Source organism: Leopardus geoffroyi, chromosome B1 (assembly GCF_018350155.1).
Source record: "Leopardus geoffroyi isolate Oge1 chromosome B1, O.geoffroyi_Oge1_pat1.0, whole genome shotgun sequence".
Classification (NCBI taxonomy): Eukaryota; Metazoa; Chordata; class Mammalia; order Carnivora; family Felidae; genus Leopardus; species Leopardus geoffroyi.
The window spans coordinates 64,146,956-64,170,587 of NC_059327.1; the positions used below are offsets into that span (position 1 = coordinate 64,146,956).

The 23,632-nt window shown below is 35.9% G+C and overlaps 1 protein-coding gene across 7 annotated transcripts in view; it reads left to right on the forward strand.

The window, feature by feature from the left end:
* Positions 1 to 23,632, forward strand: part of MARCHF1 (membrane associated ring-CH-type finger 1) — an 874,367-nt gene that overhangs the window by 480,330 nt on the left and 370,405 nt on the right. Inside the window, exon 1 of one of the 7 annotated variants that reach the window (XM_045463900.1) lies at positions 6,010 to 6,418. The exons of 5 other annotated variants lie outside the window; for them this stretch is intronic. In XM_045463900.1, the coding sequence (XP_045319856.1) occupies positions 6,406 to 6,418 (13 nt within the window). In that variant the 5' untranslated portion in view covers positions 6,010 to 6,405. Of the gene's footprint in view, positions 1 to 6,009; positions 6,419 to 23,632 lie in introns of those variants that run through there. One more of the 7 variants, XM_045463981.1, reaches the window with a different exon arrangement.

Sequence of the window (23,632 nt, forward strand, 5' to 3'; positions counted from 1 at the left end):
TTATAGATTTATAGAAAAACTGAGCAGATAGTACAGGTAGTTTCCCTTGTTATTAAAATTTTATTACATGGGGTATGCAATCTTATTATATGGTGGCTCAGTCAGTTAAGTGTCCTCCTCTTGATTTCAGCTTGGGCCCTGATCCCAGGGTCGTGGGATCAAGTCCCATGTCAGACTCTTCACTGAGCATGGAGCCTGCTTGGGATTTTCTCTCTCTCTCTCTCTCTCTCTCTCTCTCTCTCTCTCTCTCTCTCTCCCCCCTCCCCTCCCCTCCCCCCATGCTCTAAGATAAAATTATAAAATCATATTATATTAATATGGGAAACTTATGGTAATTAATGAACCTTTATTGATACATTATTATTAACTGAAGTCCATAGTTTATTCAGATTTCTTTTTTTTTTTATCTGATGACCTTTTTCTGTTCCAGGATCTCATTCAGGATACCACATTACATTCAGTTGTCATGTCTCCTTAGGATTCTCTTGGTAGTTACAGTTTTTCAAGCTTTCCTTTTAGATGACCTTGACAATTTTGAGGTAGGATGCTCCTCTACTATAATTTTTCCTGACATTTTTTCATAGTTAAACTGAAGTTATGGGTTTAAGGAGGAAGAGCACAGCGATAAGGCTCCATTTTCATCACATCATATCAAGGAAGCATCTGTTTCCTTTTTTTTTTTTTTTTTTTTTTTGGTCAAAACTACATATGAATTTTCTTAATTTATTTTTTCTTTTCTCTATACACTCTTCCAATCTTGCCCTCTCATAATCTAAACATTAGAGCAAAAGATACTTTCTGTTCTTTAAATAAAACAAAGCAAGTACCTGTTTAAATACCCTCCTCCCCCTAAGGCATTCCTTTACTATGATAATAAAATATACCAAAACCTCCCTTTGTTTTGTAATGCCCCTGCCTCTCTCTCTATCCCTATTTTGACTAATCTCCCTGCCTCACTTTGTCCCAGACATGCTCTTCCTAAAACACACTCCTCCAAGTACTCAACACACACATTATGCAATAGTACCTGAAAGACTCACTATAATACCTAGTATATAGTCAGTCCCTAGTTAATGGTGGACACTTACACAGGAGACAAAAATGCCAGAAGCAGTGAAGGAGAACTGGTATTCTATAGGAGCTTCACTCATTATTCTTTTATTCTCCCCAAGGATTTTAGATATTCTTACTAGTTTTCCAAATAAACTTTAGAAACTTACCAGTCTCTCAACGAAATAAACAGCACTGGTATTTTTATTGCTTATATTTATAAAGTAATTGGAAGTATTTGATATTTTTATTGTATTTTCCAAATGGTGCATATTTAATTCTGATATTAAAAAAAAACTTTCTGATTTATCAATTTTACTTGTGTTGTTTTTCTTCTAAAAATAATAAAGTATTGGGGCACCTGGGTGGCTCAGTTGGTTAAGCGTCTGACTTTGGCTCAGCTCATGATCTCATGGTTCATGGGTTCAAGCCCCACGTTGGGCTTTGTTCTGACAGCTCTTAGCCTGGAGCTTGCTTCAGATTCTGTGTCTCTCTCTCTCTCTTAACTCTCCCCCACTCATGCTGTGTCTCTCTCTCAAAAATAAATAAACACTAAAAAAATAAATAAAAATAAAGTATCTCTTTTTAAAGCTCATTTATTTTGCTTTCAATCTTTAATTTTTTTATTTTTTAAGATTTGTTGCTAGCTTTAAAACTATATTCATTCTTTTATGTTTAAAACAAAAACTTAAAAAAATAAATTTGCCTGTAAATATAGTCTGATTACTTTCCTTATATTCCTTTTATTTGTTTGAATATCATAATTTTATTTTAAAAAAATTGTATTTTTAAGCTTTGCTTTCTTTTCAACCAAAAATGTCTTTAAGAAAAAGTCTTTTAAATGCATTATAAGTTTCTATTTTTATTATATTACTAAAAATATTGTATCTCTAAAATTTATGATTTGGAGAGTATTTTTAGGTATTCTTGGTGACTTAATATGAGTGATTTTTATATAAATATTTATCATCTGCTTGAAATGTACTCCTAATAAGATACAAAGCTCATATTTTCCCCTGAATTTAATTTTAACCACCGTAAAACCATATACTCTTGTTCTTTTCACTTTTTTTTTGTCTGATTTTGGGAAAGTAGACATGTTTTAAATTCCATACTGTAACAAGTGTGTATTTTTGTAAATATTTCTTCTTATAACTGGCAGTTTTATTGTATGTATGCATTTAATAGTATGTATGAAGAGAATTAAAGTTTTATGACTACTTATAGGTATTCATCTTCTCTCATATGCATTGCTTTCTTTTTTTTTTAATATATGAAATTTATTGTCAAATTGGTTTCCATACAACACCCAGTGCTCTCATATGCATTGCTTTCTGAAAACACTTGTAAAAGTCAAGCAGTTTCTTTCTGCTTATAAACCCTTAGCTTAGAGCAGGGAAAAATTACTTGGGAAAAGTCTTTTTTTTTTCAAAAGATTTTCATAATTATATTTATTGTGAAAAAATTATCATTACTTTCATGAAATGATATTTTACTTAGGATTTGATTAGAATGTCTATAAAACAAAGAATTAGATAGTTAACATTTGAGAGGAACCTGTAAAAAGTTACTTTTAAATTGACCTTTTCATAAGTTTTCCTGTCTTTTCTCTCCTAAGTGGAAAGAGAATGAAAATTGTTCTACACACTATGTAAATTATGTAAAACTTGAATAATAACCATACAAATATTATTTATTTCTATGAATACACAACAAATTGAAGAATGGAGATCACTGTGCAGCCAGTCCCTCATGTTACTCTTGTCTGCTTTAATAGCCTGCCATCACCTGCTGTGCAAATGTTAAAAAAACATATAATCAGGGAGACTGAAAGGCAAAATTCTAATCAATTAACACTTACTGGTGCTCAGGATATGCTGAGTTCATGCGCTTAGACTGTGGTGACTTTTTTTTTATTTTATTATTTTTTTAATATATGAAATTTATTGTCAAATTGGTTTCCACACAACACCCAGTGCTCATCCCAAAAGGTGCCCTCCTCAATACCCATCACCCACCCTCCCCTCCCTCCCACCCCCCCATCAACCCTCAGTTTGTTCTCAGTTTTTAAATATTTTTTTTTTTCAACGTTTATTTATTTTTGGGACAGAGAGAGACAGAGCATGAACGGGGGAGGGGCAGAGAGAGAGGGAAACAAAGAATCGGAAACAGGCTCCAGGCTCCCAGCCATCAGCCCAGAGCCCGACGCAGGGCTCGAACTCACGGACCGCGAGATCGTGACCTGGCTGAAGTCGGACGCTTAACTGACTGCGCCACCCAGGCGCCCCAATTCTCAGTTTTTAAGAGTCTCTTATGCTTTGGCTCTCTCCCACTCTAACCTCTTTTTTTTTTTTTTTTTCCTTCCCCTCCCCCATGGGTTTCTGTGGTGACTATTAAAATAAGTGATAGTAAAAGGCATCTGGGTGGCTCAGTTGGTTAAGCATCAGACTCTTGATTTCAGCTCAGGTCATGATCTCATGGTTCCTGTGCATCTGCTCTATGCTCAATGTGCAGATCCTGCCTTGGATCTTCTGTCTCCCTCTTTCTGGGTCTTTCCCTCTCCTTCTCCTGCTCACGCATGTGCTCGCTCTCTCGCTCGCTCGCTCCCTCTGTCTCTCAAAAATAAATGTTAAAGGGGCGCCTGGGTGGCGCAGTCGGTTAAGCGTCCGACTTCAGCCAGGTCACGATCTCGCGGTCCGTGAGTTCGAGCCCCGCGTCAGGCTCTGGGCTGATGGCTCAGAGCCTGGAGCCTGTTTCTGATTCTGTGTCTCCCTCTCTCTCTGCCCCTCCCCCGTTCATGCTCTGTCTCTCTCTGTCCCAAAAATAAATAAACGTTGAAAAAAAAAAATTAAAAAAAAAATAAATGTTAAAAAAATTAAAAATATTTAGAAAGCTAAATTATAAAATAAAAAAAAAAAACAATTAAAAAAGCAATTAAGTGGCAGTAAGTGATGTCAGAGGGAAGGGCACAGGAGCACCAGTGTCCAGGAAGCAGAATTGGTGTTATGACAGTTTCACTTGTCTAATGCAAGTGTGGCCATTACAAGGTAGAGCTTAGTTTCTCCTTGATTATCTTCATCTTTATCAAAAGCATGCTAGACATTGATTAGCAAGTTGCACAGGTCAAATACCCTAGTTTATAGTGCAAATTGTAGACTGGGGTAAGGGGAATTCCCTGGCCCCTGCCCATGAGAAATTTAAGATTCCACCGAGAGGGTGAGATTGCAAGACTCATTTGTAGGGAAAATAGGCAATGTCCTTCATAAAGAAAGAAGGTTCTAGACATTAGAATATAGCATTGAAAATGCTTAATATTTATATGATAGGGTCCTAAATAAGGGTATACTCTGAGTAAAGGCTAGTGTAGTTTATTTTTATCACAAATTAAAGTAGCGACACATCTCTCTTTGGGGACACAAAAAAATTAATGAAGAACCCTATAGTTATCAAAGAGAGAGAAGCTAACATCAAGTTCTCTACTTCCATCTTTTATTTTAACTTTGTAATTAAAACAAAAAAAAATAAGGCTTTAATCTTTAAATGTCTGAAAAATCTGTATACTATTATCAACAGACCGTGTTCCACAAAGAAATCTTACATTTGATTGCAAATTATACTAGAGCATTTTAACATTCATGATGCATCATTTATCTAGGAAAGCCTGTATGTGACTTGTTTTAAATTAGGAGTGGGGACACCTGGGTGGCTCAGTCAGTTAAGCTCCAACTGGCTCAGGTCATGATGTCGCAGTTTGTGAGTTCGAGCCCCACATGGGGCTGTCTGCTGTCAGCACAGAGCCCCCTTTGGATCCTCTGTCTCCCTCTCTCTCTGCCCCTCCCCTGCTCTTGCTCTCACTCTGTCTCTCAAAAATAAACGTTAAAAAAATAAATATGAGTTACTTGCTTTATAATAATGTATCTTTTAATTTACATAGTTCTTTATAACTGTCAAAATATTTGTCAAAGTACTACATGCTTTATTTCATATGGCATTACCTATAGTGACTTCCTAAATAATTTTTTCTTATTCCTGCAGCATTACATTTTGGTTTCCATGGATTTAGACTAGGGTTAGGGCCACTAGCCAATTTTGAAAATGCTATTGTTATATTGACAGGCCATGTGAATATTTTGTTCTGTTTTGCTTATTCCACTATAGCAGACAAGAACAATAAATGTTAGCTGTCTTAATGATCAATGTGGATAACTACATAATTGAGTCGAAGCTAAAGAATGGTAATAACCAGAAAAATGATCAAAACAATCAAATTAGCCATGCTTAAAACCACTTCAGAAGCTAGCTCTTGTGGGTTTTAAGGATTCTTATATGCAGATGTCTTTTTTCCACTCCTGTCTGTCTTTGAAAGCAATCCCAAATGCCTCTTCTTTCCCCATTCCATACATTACTCTGAATAAACCTACATTTAAAAGTTGCTCGCTAGTTAGGATGTAATTATATAACACTTTGTTCGTCTTTTCCTTGGTTCAGACTCAGATGAGAGATAATTTCTTGTGTGTCAGTATCTATTCTCTTCTCCTTAAATAAGAGAACCTTGAGTTTTTAGCTGGGCACATGATTTCCTAAATATTGACCACATTGTCCCTCTCAACAACTAGGAGTGACAGTGTGTCTAAGTTCTGCCTACGGTTTGTAAGCAGAAACGTCCTCATGAGAAGGAAGCCCAGGTTCCTCTCCCATTTCTTTTTCTTTCTCTTGGCTGGAATGCAGATGCCATGGCTGGGTTTGAAACATGGAAAGAATCTGCATTCCTGAAGACTTCATGATGCTAGTCTATCAGCTCTAGGCTAAGGATTTTTTTCCTAAGAGAAGAAATATCTGTCTTACTTGGACCACCCTATTAGTTTTCTAGGGCTGCCATAACAAAGTACCACATACTTTGGGCGGTTTAAACAACATACTTTCTCACAACTCTGGAGGCTAGAATTCTGATGGTGAGGTGTTAACAGGATGGTTTCTTCTGAGGCCTCTCTCCTTGGCTTATGATGGCCATCTTCACTATGTCTTCACACTGGTTTTCCACACTGTGTTTGTGTGTGTCCAAATTTCCTCTTCTTACATGGAAGTCAATCATATTGGATTAGGGTCCACCTACATGATCTCACTTTACCTAATGACCTTTTTTAAAGCCCTATCTCCTAAGACAGTCACATTCTGAAGGACTAGATGTTAGGACTTCAGCATATGAATTTTGGCAGAACATAATATAGTCCTAACACATTCTCTTCTTTCTTTTTTTCACTTGTAGCCAAAGGTATTCCTGACTGATACAATACAGGGGATATCCAAGTTCTGTAATCACTGATCAGAGATGGATCATTAGATGACCTGGCTCAGATGTATGGACATGGTAGGCTTCCTAGACCTTTATGCTCAGTAGCACTGACTTCCCACCTGTCTCAGTCACATGCCTCCCCATGACAGGGAAAGCCTGAAAGAGTACCAAAACCTAAAAGAGTAAACAAAATTGATAAAATCCTAGCCAGACTTCTCAAAAAGAAAGCTTATTGCAGAGCAGAGAACAAACAGAAAATGTGCTTCTGTGTTCTGGGAAAGAAATCAGATCCAGAAGGTGCTAAACTGTATGTGTGCAATTTCTCCCAAAGCCACCAAACAGATTATTCATTTACTCCCATCTTCTGAAGAGAAGTGATGAAAAGAGAGGGACAAACCTCAAGTCTCTAATTAAAAATTCTTTAAATGGATGACTCTTGATCTTGGGGTTGTGAGTTCAAGCCCCACATTGGGAGTAGAGATTACTTTAAAAGCATTCTCTGGGGGCGCCTGGGTGGCGCAGTCGGTTAAGCGTCCGACTTCAGCCAGGTCACGATCTCGCGGTCCGTGAGTTCGAGCCCCGCGTTGGGCTCTGGGCGATGGCTCAGAGCCTGGAGCCTGTTTCCAATTCTGTGTCTCCCTCTCTCTCTGCCCCTCCCCCGTTCATGCTCTGTCTCTCTCTGTCCCAAAAATAAATAAACGTTGAAAAAAAAATTTAAAAAAAAAAGCATTCTCTGCATGGAAACAGGAAACAAGGCGAAAAGACATTTCTCTCAGTAATAATGCAGAATAAATACCTTGCATATGTCTGCCATTACTAATATTTTTTCATGTTATTTTGTATTTAATTTTCTGTTAAAGACTGATACCTTATTGCAAACCAGAAGTCTTGAGCATATGACCAAAAAACTTATATTTATTATTATTTACTCAAACTTGGTCTTGTAGGTGAGACTTTTCAGCAGGCACTTTTAAAGATTACTATTTGGGAAATTTTGTAAAATTTATAATATCTGAGATGTTATATCATAAGAATAAAATGTAATACACATGGAAAAGAACATACCATTGAGAAAATGTCAAGGCCATTGGAAATTGTGTACTGTCTGGATTTAGTTCATTTGCTGGCATGGATCTGAGTTTGGCAAATGATGGCCTATGTGCCAGATCCTGCCCTGTGTCTAATTTTGCGAATAGTTTTATTGGAATACATTGTTTGTATAACATTTATGGCTGCTTTCTGCTAAAACAACAAAGTTGATTTATTGTAAAAGAGATTGTGTTGCCCACAAAGCCTATAATATTTACTACATAGCCCTTCCTGAAAATATTTGCTCACCTGGGCCTAGAAGAGAGTCATCTGAAATACTCTTATTTTTACATAACGTAACTTTACAACTAAAGGAACTAGGGAGGCAGCAGAAAAGAAAGCTCAAATCCAGCAGAAGAAGATAAATAATAAAGATTAGAGCAGAAATAAACAGTATAGAATAAAAAAAAAACACAACAACAGTGGAGCAGATCAGTGAATCTAAGAGCTGGTTTTTTTGAAAGAGTAAACAAAATTGATAAACTCCTAACCAGACTTCTCAAAAAGAAAAGAGAGGGGCCCAAATATATAAAATCACGAATAAAAGAGGAGAGATCACAACCGAAACCAAAGAAATACAAACAGTTATTAGAGAATACCATGAAAAATTATATGCCAACAAACATGACAATCTGGAAGAAATGGATAAATTCCTAGACACCCACACACTACCAAAACTCAAAAGGGAAGAAATAGAAAATTTGTACAGACCTATAACCAGCAAATAAGTTGAATCAGTTATCAAAAATCTCCCAACAAGTAAGAGTCCTGGGCCAGATGGCTTCTCAGGGGAATTCTACCAAACATTTAAAGAAGAGTTAATATCTGTTCTTCTCAAGCTGTTCCAGAAAATAAAAGTGGAAGGAAAGCTTCCAGACTCATTCTATGAAGTCAGAATTATCTTGATTTCCAAGCCAAAGACCCCACTAAAAAGGAGAATTACAGGCCAATATCCCTGATGGACGTGGATGCAAAAATTCTCAATGGTATATTAAAAAAAAATATTCACTATGATCAAGTGGGATTCATTCCTGGGCTACAGGGACTGGTTCAAAATTCACAAATCAACCAGTGTGATACATCACATTAATAGAAGAATAAGAACCATATGATTCTGTCAATAGATGTAGAAAAAGCATTTGACAAAATACAGCATCCTTTCTTAATAAAAACCCTCAAGAAAGTTGGGATAGAAGGAACATACTTTAACATCATAAAAGCCATATATGAAAGGCCTACAGCTAATATCCTTAATGGGGAAAAACTGAGAGCTTTTCCCCTGAGATCAGGAACACAACAGGGATGTCCACTCTCACCACAGCTGTTTAACATAGTGTCGGAGGTCCTTCCTCAGCAGTAAGACAACAAAATGAAATAAAAGGCATCCAGGGTGGCAAAGAAAAAGTCAAACTTTCACTTTTCACAGATGATGATACTGTACATGGAAAACCCAAAAGACTCCACCAAAAAACTCCTAGAACTGATCCATGAATTAAGCAAAGTCACAGGATATAAAATCAATGTACAGAAATCGGTTGCATTTCTATACACCAATAATGCAGCAACAGAAAGAGATATCAGGGAATAAGTCCCATTTACAATTGCACCAGGAAGCATAAAATACCTAGGAATAACCTAATCAAAGAGGTAACATTTTTGTACGCTGAAAACTATAGAAAGCTTTTGAAAGAAATTGAAGAAGACACAAAGAAATGGAAAAACATTCCATGCTCATGGATTGGAAGAACAGATATTGTTAAAATGTCTATAGCACCCAAAGCAATCTACACATTCAGTGCAATCCCAATAAAATAGCAGCAGCATTCTGCACAAAGCTAGAACAAACAATCCTACAAATTGGTATGAAACCACAAAAGACCCCGAACAGCCAAAGTAATGTTGAAAAAGAAAATCAAATTCAGAGGCATCACAATCCCGGACTTTAGCCTGTATTACAAAGCTGTGATCATCAAGACAGTATGGTATTGCCACAAAAACAGGCACATAGACCAGTGGAACAGAATAGAGAACCCAGAAATTGGCCCATAAATATATGGCCAAATAATCTTTGACAAAAGAGCAAAGAGTATACAATGGAATAAAGACTGTCTCTTTAGCAAATGGGTCTGGGAGAACTGGACAGTGACATGCAGACAAATGAACCTGGACCACTTTCTTACACTATACTTAAAAATAAATTCAAAATGAGTGAAAGACCTAAATGTGAGACAGAAAAACAGCAAAATCCTACAGGATAAAACGGGCACCAACCTCTTTGACCTCGGCCGTGGCAACTTGTAACTTGTGTCTCCAGAGGCAAGGGAAATAAAAGCAAAAGTGAACTATTGGGACCTCATCAAGATAAAAAGTTTCTGCACAGCAAAGGAAACAATCAATAAAACTAAAGGCAACTGACGGAATGAGAAAAAAAAATATTTGCAAATGACATATCAGATAAAGGGCTAGTATCAAAAATCTATAAAGAACTTACCAAATTTAACACCCGAAAAAAATAATCTAGTGAAGAAATGGACAGAAGACACGAATAGACATTTTTCCAAAGGAGACATCAGATGGCAAACAGACACATGAAAAGATGCTCAACATTGCTCATCATCAGGGAAATACAAATGAAAACCACCTCATTGAGATACCACCTCACACTGGCTAAAATTAGCAACTCACAAAACAACAGACGTTGAGGAGGATGCAGAGAAAGGGGAACCCTCTTGCACTGTTGATAGGAATGCAAACTTGTGCAGCCACTCTGAAAAACAGTATAGAGGTTCCTTGAAAAATTAGAATTACTCTACGGCCCAGTAATAGCACTATTAAGAATTTATTCAAAGGATACAAGAGTGCTGATTTGTAGGGGCACATGTACCCCCAATGTTTATAGCAGTGCTATCAACAAGAGCCAAATTATGGAAGAAGCCCAAATGACCATTAATCGATGAGCGGATAAAGAAGGTACACACACACACACACACACACACACACACACACACACACACACAGGCAATGGAATACTACTTGGCAACGAAAAAGAATGAAATCTTGCCATTTGCAACAACATGGATGGAACTGGAGGGTATTATGCTAAGTGAAATAAGTCAGGCAGAGAAATGCACATAATCATATGATTTCACTCATATGTGGAGTTTGAGAAACTTAACAGAAGAGCATAGGGGAAGGGAAGGAAAAATAAGATACAAACAGAGAGGGAGGCAAACCATAAAAGACTCTCATATACAGAGAACAAATTGAGGGTTGATGGGGGTGGGAGGTTAGGGGGTGGTGAAAATGGGTGATGGGCATTGATCACTTGTTGGGAAGAGCACTAGGTGTTGTCTGAATCATCAGAATCTATTCCTAAAGCCAAGACTACACTGTATGTTATCTAACTTGACAAGAAAGAAAGAAAGAAAGAAAGAAAGAAAGAAAGAAAGAAAGAAAGAAAGAAAGAAAGAAAGAAAGAAAAGAAAGAGAAAAGGAAAGGAAGGAAGGAAGAAAGGGAGAGAAAGAAAGAAAAGAAAAATACTTTCATTTTTAGCTATTTTGCCTTTTTAAATGCTAAATTATATAATTGGTTATATATAATTTATTCATAGAACATTTTGATAGATTAGTTCAGAGATAAACAAATGAATTCTACATTTGTTCACAAACTGAGGATTTGTTCCTGATAATGCTTAAAAAATTATGATGCTTCTTAATCTAGGCTAAGAACCCATGTTCTAGTTAAGAAACAATTAGATCATTTTATTTCCAGTGCATCCTAATGAGAAAAATGTGTTGATAATTTTTTAAATTGGTTTAACAAGGTAGCTAGTGAATTTTTTTCAGTATATTAACAAGTAAAGATACTTATTCACTGACATGTCTCAGTTTTATTAGTTTCAAATACAAGCTAATTCTCAGATAACTATCTTTTAACTATATGTAACCAAATGACTGGATTGTTTTCCAGTACATGATAAAAACAACAACAAAACAACAAAGAACTCTGAAGTAATTTAATATGGGCTACCCTGTTTTGCTTTCTATGAAATTAGTTCTTTAATGCTTCAAAATCTATTCAGAGTTCAATCAGTAGTATAATATATTAGATTATGGAAGATAAGCCTTTAGTTTTAGCTTATAAATCTGAATACGACATCTGATTAAATGTTGGCTAGTGGAAGATAAAATTTAGTGTTGTGTTATAAAGCTTACCCCTCCACTGTGCTGTTAAACCCTCTCCCTTATAGAGGGCAAACATTTTCGATTACGTACATAAAGCTCTTTCTGTCTCCCTTGAAAATATTTTGTGGTGTTTCATGGTAATTATAGTATGAGTGTGGATTAAACATGATTATAAGTGTCATTTATATTTACCACAGTAGGATACAACTTATGGGCTTGTACTGATAGAAATACTTATGTTTGTGCAGATGAAAGATAATGTTAAGCCTTTGAAATCAGAATCCTGGAGTGCTACAAGAGTTTATTATCATCTCATATTCAAATGCTTACTGCTTCTGTTATGTTACTGCTGGTAGCTTTCCATAATAACCACTACCTGAACACAATTTAATTACATTATTTAGCAATTTTAATTAAATTAAGTTAATCTAGAATGGGCTATTTAAAGAAAAATATTATACTACAGTGTATCAGTTAACTCTTATTAAAAGTAATTTTTAAGCCTAGGAGTGCCACAACAAACTATATTGTTGGGGAAAATTATAATGTTAAAAAAGAGAAAATAATGAAGTGTGTTACTGACTTTCTTTTTTAAAGTTATATTCTGGCAGAATGAGATAAACTATTGATCCACTGTTTTTGTACTCTCTATCGTCCCTATAGACTGATAATTCTTTACTTAGCATATGTTAACAAATGTGTGTGTGTGTGTTGTTTTTTAACTGTATAGCCTTTAAATCCATTAATTCTTCTTAAAGGAATGTGAATGCAAATTTTAGATAGAAGAATGACCATCATGGGTTACTTATGATGAAAAAAAGTCAACCTAGGCAATATATTACATCAGTTGTGATCCAGCCCTATGATGAAATATTGCACAGCTATTTTAAAAAAAGCTTTTTAGGGGCGCCTGGGTGGCGCAGTCGGTTAAGCGTCCGACTTCAGCCAGGTCACGATCTCGCGGTCCGTGAGTTCGAGCCCCGCGTCAGGCTCTGGGCTGATGGCTCAGAGCCTGGAGCCTGTTTCTGATTCTGTGTCTCCCTCTTTCTCTGCCCCTCCCCCGTTCATGCTCTGTCTCTCTCTGTCCCAAAAATAAATAAACGTTGAAAAAAAAAAATTTAAAAAAAGCTTTTTAATTAAATCAATTAATCAAATCAGTTTAAAATGTTTAATTAAATCAATAATTCCCATAAATTATAAGTGAAAACAGAAAAATTCACTGATATATAAAAATATGTATAATATAAAAATATATAATATATAATTATAAAATATATATATAACTATATAAAAATAAATAATATGTAAAATTTGTAAGCATATTAATATTGCTTATTTGTCATTACTAGGGTATAGCATTTACGTTTTTTTCTTCTCTTTTATATTTTCCCAGTTTTCTTCACTGATTATGTATTATTGAATAACACAATTGGGAAGTACATTCACAATTTAAAAGAATTCTAGGAATACTTGCTTTGTGTAGGACAGATTTTTTGCTATGATACACCTGGTCAGTTCACACTCTCAAAGATACAGTGAACATATTGCCTAGTCATCTATGTACAATTACCCTTTCAGTTTGAAACAGTGATTGTTACCTCTGTTCAGATGCAGCGGAAAAGATACATTGTGTTCATAGTGAGCATTTCATTAGCATGTCAACCATTTACAGAAATTTAAACATTTTAAAGTGATGTGCTTTTTCACTTCAGGAAAAAAAAAGCTAATAGAATCAATAAATTAGGTAGCAGAAAATTATCTTTTTAATCATCTGTTATTCCCTTTTTATTTCCAGCTGTAGAAACTGAGAATTGGGGTGATTATATCTTGTTTGAAGGGACCAACATACCTCAGAACCAAAGACCATGCTTGTCACTTCCCAGAATTTCACTAATATGTGTGTTAGACTGCATACATGAAGCTGTGCTTTTACTATATCTTTTTTTTTTTTTCTTCAGTCTAAGGTTACCAACTATCTTGGTCTGCTTAGGAGTCTTGATTTTGTCATTGATAACCCTGTATCCTGATGGTCCCATTAATTACCAGTAGATACTGTTGAGATAGGTTATTTATCATCCATGTATCCAATCTTGCCATTTGCACTAGAGAATCACTTTGATAACTTTTTGCATTCCATGTCCCACACATCATGGCTCACCATTAGTCCTCAAATTCATCAGACTCACGTAAAGCTGCCTTGTTGGATGTGTCCTCCATTTTGGGTAACTTAAATTCATTGACTTCTTTACAGCACTTCTTGGTTTTGACTTTTGTGATTTAACACATGCTACTTCATCTTCCCAGGATTTCTGTCATCTAATTTACATGTTTGACCTCCTTCAGAATCCAGCACAAAATTGCCCACCTACAGGATATGTATACATGATCACAACTCATTGTACTCCACTGGACATTTAATGAATTTGCAATTTTATTGATATGTTTTCCATGAAAGTATATTTTAGTGTCTAATACATTCTTCATAAGCAGCTTATAAGTTTCTTTTTTTCTAGGTTTGAGATATAAGTGACATATAGCATTGTATAAGTTTGAGATCTACAACATAATGATTTGATATATCTCTATATTTAGATATATATCACATATATTGTGATATATCACAATTTTGTTATTGTGCAAAATAATTAGCACAATAACATTAGATAATACAGCCGTCACATTACATAATTATAATTTTTTGTTGTTGGAAACCTCAAAACTCTACTTTCTTAACAACTTTGAAATATACAATAGAGTATTATTAATATAATCACCACGTTGTACATTAAATCCACAGAAATTATTCATCTTATACCTGGAAGTTTGTACCCTTTGGCTACCTTCATCCATTCCCCCATCCCCACCATCCAACCCTCACAGCCAACAATCTGTTCTCTATTTCTGTTGATTAATTTTTCTTTGCCTTCCACATATCTTACAGTATTTTTCCTTGACTGACATATTTCACTTAGCATAATGCCTTCAGGGTTCATCCATGTTGTCACAAATAGCAAAATTTACTTATTTTCATGCCTGAATACTATTCCATTATATATATATTCATTCATCCGTTTGTGGAGGCATAGGTTGCTTCTGTCTTGGCTGTTGTAAATAATGCTGCAGTGAATGTCGGAGTGCAGACAATTCTTCGAGACAGTGATTTCATTTTGATAGGATATATACCTAGAAGTAGAATTGCTGGGTCATGACGTAGTTAGACTTTTAATTTCTTGAGGAACCTCCATAATGTTTTCCATAGTGGCTGTACTTATTTGCATTTTTATCAGCACTTGCACATGGAATCCTTTTCTCCACATCTTTTCCACTACTTAATATCTCTTGCCTTTTGATAATAGCCATTCTAAAAGGTCTTTAAGGTGAGTTCTCACTGTGGGTTTGATTTGTATTTCCCTGTGAGTCTTGAACACTTTTAATGTTCCTGTTGCCACTTGTATGTCTTTTTTTTGAAAAATGTCAATTCAGGTCTTTTGCCCATTTTGTAATTAGATTATTTGGCTTTTTTTTTTATATTGAATTGTATGAATTTTTTACATATTTTGGATTTAAGCTTTTATGCACTATGTGGTTTGCAAATATTTTGTCCCGTTTTGTAGATTGTTTTCATTTTGCTGATGGTTTCCTTTGCCATGCAGAAGCATTTCAGTTTGATGTACTATTTATTTTTTATTTCATTGCTTATGCTTTTGGTGTCATATATATAAAATCATTGCCATGACAAATTTTAAGGAGATTTTCCCTATGTTTCTTCTAGGACATTCATGGAGTTAGGTCTAACATAAAGGTCTTTAATCCATTTTGAGTTAACTTTTGTGAATGGTGTAAGATAGGGTTCTAATTTCATTGTTTTACATGTGAATATCTACTTCTCCCAGTGCCATTTATTGAAGGCCATCTTTTCTCCATTGAGTATTCTTGAACCCTGGGCTCTCCATTCTGTTAAATTGGCCTACGTGCCTGTTTTTATGGCAGTACCATACTTTTTATATTACTTTGGCTTTGAAATACAATTTGAAATCAGGAATAGTTTTGCCTCCAGCTTTGTTCTTTATCAGGATTGCTTTGGCTATTTGGGGTCTTTGTGGTTCCATATGAATTTTAGGATTGTGTTTTCTTTCTCTTTCTGTAAAATATGCCATTAGAATCTTGCTACTGATGCAACTGAGTTTATAGATTACTTTGGGAAGTACAGACCTTTTACTAATACCAGTTATTCAATCCATGAGCATAGAATATCTTTCCATTTACTTGTTCTTCTACAATGTCTTTCATCAGTGTCTTATAATTAACAGCGTACAGATTTTTTACCTCCTTGGTTAAATTTATTCCTAAGTATTTAGTTGTTTTTATGCTATTGTAAATGGGATATGTTTCTTTATTTATTTTTCAGATAATTTGTAATTACTCTGGAATATCACAGGTTAGTTGTGATTGTTGATTTTGTATTATACAACTTTTCTGTACTCATTTATTAGTTCTTTTTTTTTATGTTTCTTTATTTATTGTTGACAGAGAGAGAGGGACAGAGCATGAGTGGGGGAGGGACAGAGAGAGGGAGACACAGAATCCAAAGCAAGCTCCAGGCTCTGAGCTGTCAGTACAGAGCCTGACGTGGGGCTTGAACCCATGGACTGCGAGATCATGACCTGACTCGAAGTCGGATGCTCAACCGACTGAGCCACCCAGGCACCCCTCATTTATTAGTTCTAACAACTTTGTAGTAGAGTTTGTTTTAAAATTTTTTAATGTTTATTTATTTCTGAGACAGAGAGAGACAGAGCATGAGTGGGGGAGGGGCAGAGAGACAGGGAGACACAGAATCCGAAGCAGGCTCCAGGCTCTGAGCTGTCAGCACAGAGCCAGACGCGGGGCTCGAACCCACAAACCGTGAGATCATGACCTGAGCTGAAATCGGTGGCTCAACCGACTGAGCCACCCAGGCGCCCCTGTAGTAGAGTTTTTAGGACTTTCTATACATAATATGTTATCAGCAAAAAGAGACAATTTTACTTGTGTTTTTTTCGTGTGTGTGTGTGTGTGTGTGTGTTTCTTATTGGGATGCACTATATTTTTTGTTTCTCTTCCCTTGCTGCTCTGTCTGGACTTACAGTACTATGTTGAATAAGAGTGGTGAGAGTGGGCACCCTTGTTTTGTTCTTGACCTTAGAGGAAAAACTGTTAACGTTTTGTCATTGTATATCATATTAACTGTGAGCTTGTCATATGTGGCTTTATTATGTTGAGGAATATTGCTTCTATACCCAATTTTTGTAGAATTTTATCATAAAATGTTGAATTTTGTCAAATGTTTTTTTCTCTCTATTGAGGTGATCATGTGATATTGTTAATTTTTTATTTTATTTCCATATAATTAATATACAATGTTACATTAATTTAAGGTGTACAGTATAATGATTCAACAGTTCTATACATTACACAGTGCTTATCACAATAAATGTACTCAATCTCGTCACCTCTTTCACCTATCCCCCTACCCACCTCCCCTCTGGTAACCAGCAGTTTGTTCTCTATATTTAAGAGTCTGTCTTTTGTTTGTGTTTTTTTGTTTGTTTGTTTGTTTTGTTTGTTTTTTGGTTTGTTTTTTGAATTCCAAGAGATCATATGATTTTACCCTTTATTCTGTTACTGTGAGTATCGCCCTTACTGATTTGCACATGTTGAACCATTCTTGTATGCCAGGGGTAAATTCTACTTGTTTATGGTATATAATCACTTTAATATTCTGTTGAATTCAGTTTGCTAGTATTTTGTTGAGAATATTTGCACTTATATTCATCAGGGATATTGGACTGTAGTTTTCTTGTAGTGTCCTTATTTAGCTTTGGTATCAAGGTAATTTTGGCATAAAATCAGTTTTTGAACAGTTTGGGAAGGATTGGTATTAATTCTTTAAATGTTTATAGAATTAGTGAAGCCATTTGGTCCTGGGATTTTCTTTATTGGAAGGTTTTGATTATTGATTCAATCTCCTTGCACATTTGTTTGTTCAGATTTTCTATTTCTTCATGATTTGGTCTTAATAGGTTGTATGCTTCTAGGAATTTGTACACTTATTCTGGGTTGTCCAATTTGTTGGCTTACAGTCATAGTAGTATCTTATAATCCTTAGTATTTCTGTGGTATCCCCTAAAATTTGGTATATTATATTTCCATTTTTATTTGTTTTAAGATTTTTAAAAATTCCCTTTTGATTTCTTATTGGACCTACTGGTTGTTCAGGAATGTATTGTTTAATTTCCATTTATTTGTGCATTTTTCAGCCTTATTCCTGTTACTGATTTCTAGTTTAATTCCATTGTGATCAGAAAAGGTATTTGATATAATTTCTTTTTTTTTTTTTCAACATTTATTTATTTTTGGGACAGAGAGAGACAGAGCATGAACGGGGGAGGGGCAGAGAGAGAGGGAGACACAGAATCGGAAACAGGCTCCAGGCTCTGAGCCATCAGCCCAGAGCCCGACGCGGGGCTCGAACTCACGGACCGCGAGATCGTGACCTGGCTGAAGTCGGACGCTTAACCGACTGCGCCACCCAGGCGCCCCTAATTTCTATTCTTGAATTGGTTGAGACTTGTTTTGTGGTCTGACTTATTACATATCCTAAAAATGTTTTATGTGCACTTGAGAAGAATGTATATCCAGCTGCTATTGGATGGAATGTTCTGTTAGGGCCATTTGATTTATAGTATTGTTCATATCTGCTGTTTCCTTATTGAGCCTTTGTTGAAAGTGGAATATCAAAGTCCCCAGCCATTATTGTATTGCTGTTTATTTCTCCTTTAAGTTCTATTAGTATTTGTTTTATATATTTAGCTGCTCTAATGTTGGGTACATAAATGTTTACAATTATTATGTCTTCTTGTTAGACCACTTTATCATTATATAATGACTTTCTTTGTCTCTTTGGATCATTTTAAATTTAAAGTATTGTTCTCTGATAAATTTATAGTTGCCCCTGCTTTCTTTTTGTTTCCATTTGCTTGAAATATCTCTTTCCATCTCTTTACTCTAAGTCTACCTCGATTCTTAAAGCTAAAGTATCTTGTAGGCAGTATATCATAGGATCTTATTTTTATCCATTCAGCCACTTTGTATCTTTTAATTAGAAAATTTAGTCCATTAACATTTAAAGTAATTATTCTTGGCCAAGAACTTATAATTGCCATTTTGTTAAATTTTTCTCTTTGCAGGTTCTTTGTTCTTTGCTTTCTTTCTTGCTTGCTGTCTTTGTGACTTGATTGCTATTGGTAATGGTATATTTTCACTCTATTATTGTAATCTGTTGTGTATCTCTGCAGTTGGATGGGGTCACAATATAGAGTCACTTGTCAGTTGGGGCCACATAATATGCTCCACAATTGGATGTAGCTACTGGCTGGGCTCCCTGCCTGGACAATGTCATATGCTGTATTGAGCGATTAGACAAGGCTATTGGCTAGATTCTGTTGCATGGCAAGAGTGTAGACTGGGCTCCATGGCTGAGTTATAATGTGGACTGGGTACTGAGGCTGCCCAAGGTCACTGTTTAGACTTTCTGGTTATTTGGAACCAGAAGCTACACTTAAGAACTAGGCAGGGCTGCTGGATCAATTCTTTGCCCAAAGCCCAAAGCAGGATGGGCTAAGGCTGCCTGAATTCTCTGGTAGCATGGGACTGGCAGCCAGTCTTAGCAAATGGGCAGGGCTGTGATTTTGCTTCCATGCCAAGGCAGGGTGTCAGAGCTGGCTCACTAGCCAGTAAGGCCCACTGGTAAGAAACCTGAATGAGCCAGAACTGCCTACTGAGCTTCCATCAGGGCCCCATGGGCAGAGCTGCTTGCTGTGATTTCTGCTGAGGTGCTACTTCAAGCATGGCTCTAGGATGGGCCACATAGCTGCCCACATTCTCTGTCCAAGCTTCCTGGTAGGGCATGACTGCAGGCTATCCTCAGATGTATGCAGGGCTTTGAAGTTGCTTCCCTGCCCAGGTAGGTCCATAGAGCAGCCTCCATGGCCATTATAGGCCCATTGACTGGGAACCTGAATCAAGGAGAACTGCCCACTGAGGTTCCTGTCCAGACAGGGCCATTGGCTCCAATAAGCAGATGGGCAGAACTACTGGCTGGGATCTCTGCTTAGGTGCATCTTTGAGGAGATAAGCAGTTTATAAACGTCTGATCACTGGTTGTTCTCCCTCCTGTTCTCCCTTTTCTGTTTTATATCTAATCTTCAGTGGTCAAGCCCCAAAGATTTCCTCAGTGATTCCTGTGAGGCAAGACCCAGATATGCTTCCTGGGAAGCACCTGCAATGGTGAAAAAGTTGTATGTCCACCTTGGGCTCTTTTTTCCTCACTGAAGAAACCACAGGCCTGAGTGGTTCCTCTTTATGCAGCATTGTGCCAACCTGGGGGAGAAGTAACATGGTCCAATGTAGCTGCTCCTCTTGCCCTTCTAATATAGTCCTTCTCAGTCTCTGTGGTCCAGCAGTATGCTTCAGTATCATTCCTGGTTTGTGGATTTTCACAGTTATGTCTTATTTATCAATAGTTGCTAGCTGGTCTTCTGGTAAGGGGACTGAAGGCAAGAATGACCTGTGTTGCCATAGGTCTCTCCTAACTTACAAGTTTCTAGGTCTAAAAATATGGATTAGCAAATATATTTTCTGTCTCTTTGCCTCTCTCTTTCTCTGATGGTGTCAATAGAGTATCTTTAAGTAATGCATGCAACAAACATTTTGAATGTCATAGGACATCATTAATACTGTTTACTGAAACCTTTCATCTATGGTAAGGTGAAATTTCATTTGATATGTGCAAAAGATGGTTATATTAGCTGCTGATTAAAGCATTTTGTGTTTGCAGATATAGGCTGAGCTTTAATCTTCTTAATCATGTTTACCAAGCTATATTAGTAAATTAATCCTGTGATATGTGCCATCAAGACTGCATATCTTCTCATATACTTGCAATATACAGGCATCAATTTGTAGTAACATTTGGATAAGCAAGAATAAAATGTGTTCTGTGTGGCTAGTTGAGTTGTGATTTTCAAAGAAATGCAACAAATGTATCTCAACACAGATCTCCAGTCTCTTGTTTTATTCTCAAGATACCTTACTACTGTTGTTATAGCAGCACTCTCAACAATAGCCAAATTGTGGAAAGAGCCTAAATGTCCATCAACTGATGAATGGATAAAGAAATTGTGGTTTATATACACAATGGAGTACTACGTGGCAATGAGAAAGAATGAAATATGGCCCTTTGTAGCAACGTGGATGGAACTGGAGAGTGTTATGCTAAGTGAAATAAGCCATACAGAGAAAGGCAGATACCATATGGTTTCACTCTTATGTGGATCCTGAGAAACTTAACAGAAACCCATGAGGGAGGGGAAGGAAAAAAAAAGAGGTTAGAGTGAGAGAGAGCCAAAGCATAAGAGACTCTTAAAAACTGAGAACAAACTGAGGGTTGATGGGGGGTGGGAGGGAGGGGAGGGTAGGTGATGGGCGTTGAAGAGGGCATCTTTTGGGATGAGCACTGGTGTTGTATGGAAACCAATTTGACAATAAATTTCATATATTTAAAAGAAAAAGATACTACTGTTGGTGTTGGAATATAACCGGGGAGCCAGGTGTTAGGAAGTCTTGCATGAGAGTTGGAGAAATTACCTGGGAGTCAGACTTTCTTAATAACTGATACAGTTTAGTTTGATTTAATGTCTAAATAGGAGAAATAAATCACAAAGACAGGGAATACTGACCAGGTCAAATACGAAATTACAATTCCAACTCATTTCAGCCTGTCAGTTCATCTAAAGGTGTTTCCCCTTGTACACCATTATTATCTTATTTGATTGAAAATGCAATCTAAAAGGTAAGGTTATTGCAGAATGTTCTCATCTCCAAACTCTGTACAAATATTTGATTGGTTTAGAATGAAATGATTTATTCTTTTATGATCTAGGTACTTTGTTTAGATGGAACATTGACAGACAAATGAGGTAGGCAACATTTCCTAACCTATATATTTTCCTTCAGAACATTACTAAATTTTATATTGTAATTTATTACTACTTTTACAACTCATTTGTCACCTGTATACTCCCTAGTTTTTCATAAAAGAAAACTAGCTAGAGTGATACAAACACACACAAAAAACTAGCAAGCTTTTACTGACACATAAAATGTATATTACATTCATTTACAGTTTATTTGTTGAGAAAGGTGTAAAATAAAGATCTTACAGTACATATATAGAATTTAAAAAAAATAAAAAATAGGAAATCCATCTATATAAAATATATAGTACATATGAGCATAAAACTTAGCTCCATGCTTCCAAAAGCAAGGCAAGTATAGATATACAATATATATGTGTTGTAACATACATCAGTTATTGAAGGAATTCCACTATTTCTGGAATTAAACTTTATAATGGAATTTATCACGTGAATCCAAAAATGAGTCAAAGACCCTAAGTGATAATATCTTAACAATGAATTTGTAAAAGGTATAGAAAATATTCTTCATAAAAATATTTTATCTATTGATTTTCAGTGAAAGCCAAAAGCAAGTGATTACATTAATACTGACTGAAAGTATGTTGTGAATTTGGTGTGTGTTGTGTGTGCATGCGTGTGTATATTCTACCTGACATCAAAGTCAAGCTTTAGACACCTGGTTTCTAAAGAACAGAGATAGTGTATTCCTTAAATAGTCCTTGTCAAATCCTGATTTTCTTGAGTCAGACTTTGACAGGATCAAGTGAGTCATCAATTCAAAGTTAAGTTTCGTGTCCCTAGCCTAAGGTACAAAAAAGATGCAAACCTGCTGTAGTGCTGAAAAAGGAAGGAATGTGTTATTTGGATTCTAGCCAGATACATATCAAGCTTTCTATTCTCTCTTCTAGATCCCCCTCATCTTCATTTTAGTCTTTTGTTTCTCTTCATCCTGAGCAATATTCTGACTCTCCTAGGCAAATCCGAGGCAAAGCCTGGATACTTCTCAGATTCTCCCTCAATACCCCATTTTTCTCCTCTGTTGCACATTAAGGCCCAAGGGAGACACTTAATTCTCTGTGAATAGAAGTTGGTGGGAAGAGATGAGTAACAGCCAGTGGTCAACAAGAAATTCCTCCTGTGGAAGATGGAATGAAGCTATAACTACTTAACCATTAACACTTTGGTACTAAATAAGCTATCCGTAGTTATAATGGTTCAGAAATGAAATATATTGATACTGTTCCATGTATCAGTAGGATAAATTTTAAGCTTTCCATACAACACCACAGAGATTTAGCATTTTAATATATATATTTGTTTGTCTGAAAGACATAGAATTAGTATGACTTATTAAGCCGCATATGTTAACAGGGAAAGAATGGGAAACATTTTTGAGCTTTTTATGTAAGTTAGAAGATCCAATAATAGAGTTTTCTGATGGTAACTAGCTGACTACATGACTAGAATACACTATCAACATAAGATATGCATTTAGTCGTGCTATTTTAAGGTTGCACTTCCAGAGATCAGATTGAGAAGGCATTAGAAAATGAGGATCTTCCCACCTAAAGGATTATCTTAAGAATCTGATAATCATCTTAGCCTTCATACACATCACAATTAGCATTAGAAGATGCTCAGAAATAAAACAACAATAAAGGTTGCCTAAATTTGTGACAGTGTCTTCAGAGATTTGGATTGGACATCATTTACATAGCAGAACTGTCCCTATCCCTACTTTCAGCAGACATTCTTTCTGAAAATAGTTCCTTTCCTGTTTTTCTATGATACAACTCAGATTTATATCCTTGAAAATAATTGCAAACTAAACAAGAGATTGAAGTTAGCTCAATATTGAGATAGCCATGTTCTATTTCAAAAGTTTAAGTCAGTAGTCTTTGGAGAAAGTTGCGAGAAGAGTCATTAAGAGAGCATATGAAGTTTGCTTTAGTTTTAGTAGGTTGTTCAAATAAATCATTAACTATGTTAGTGAATG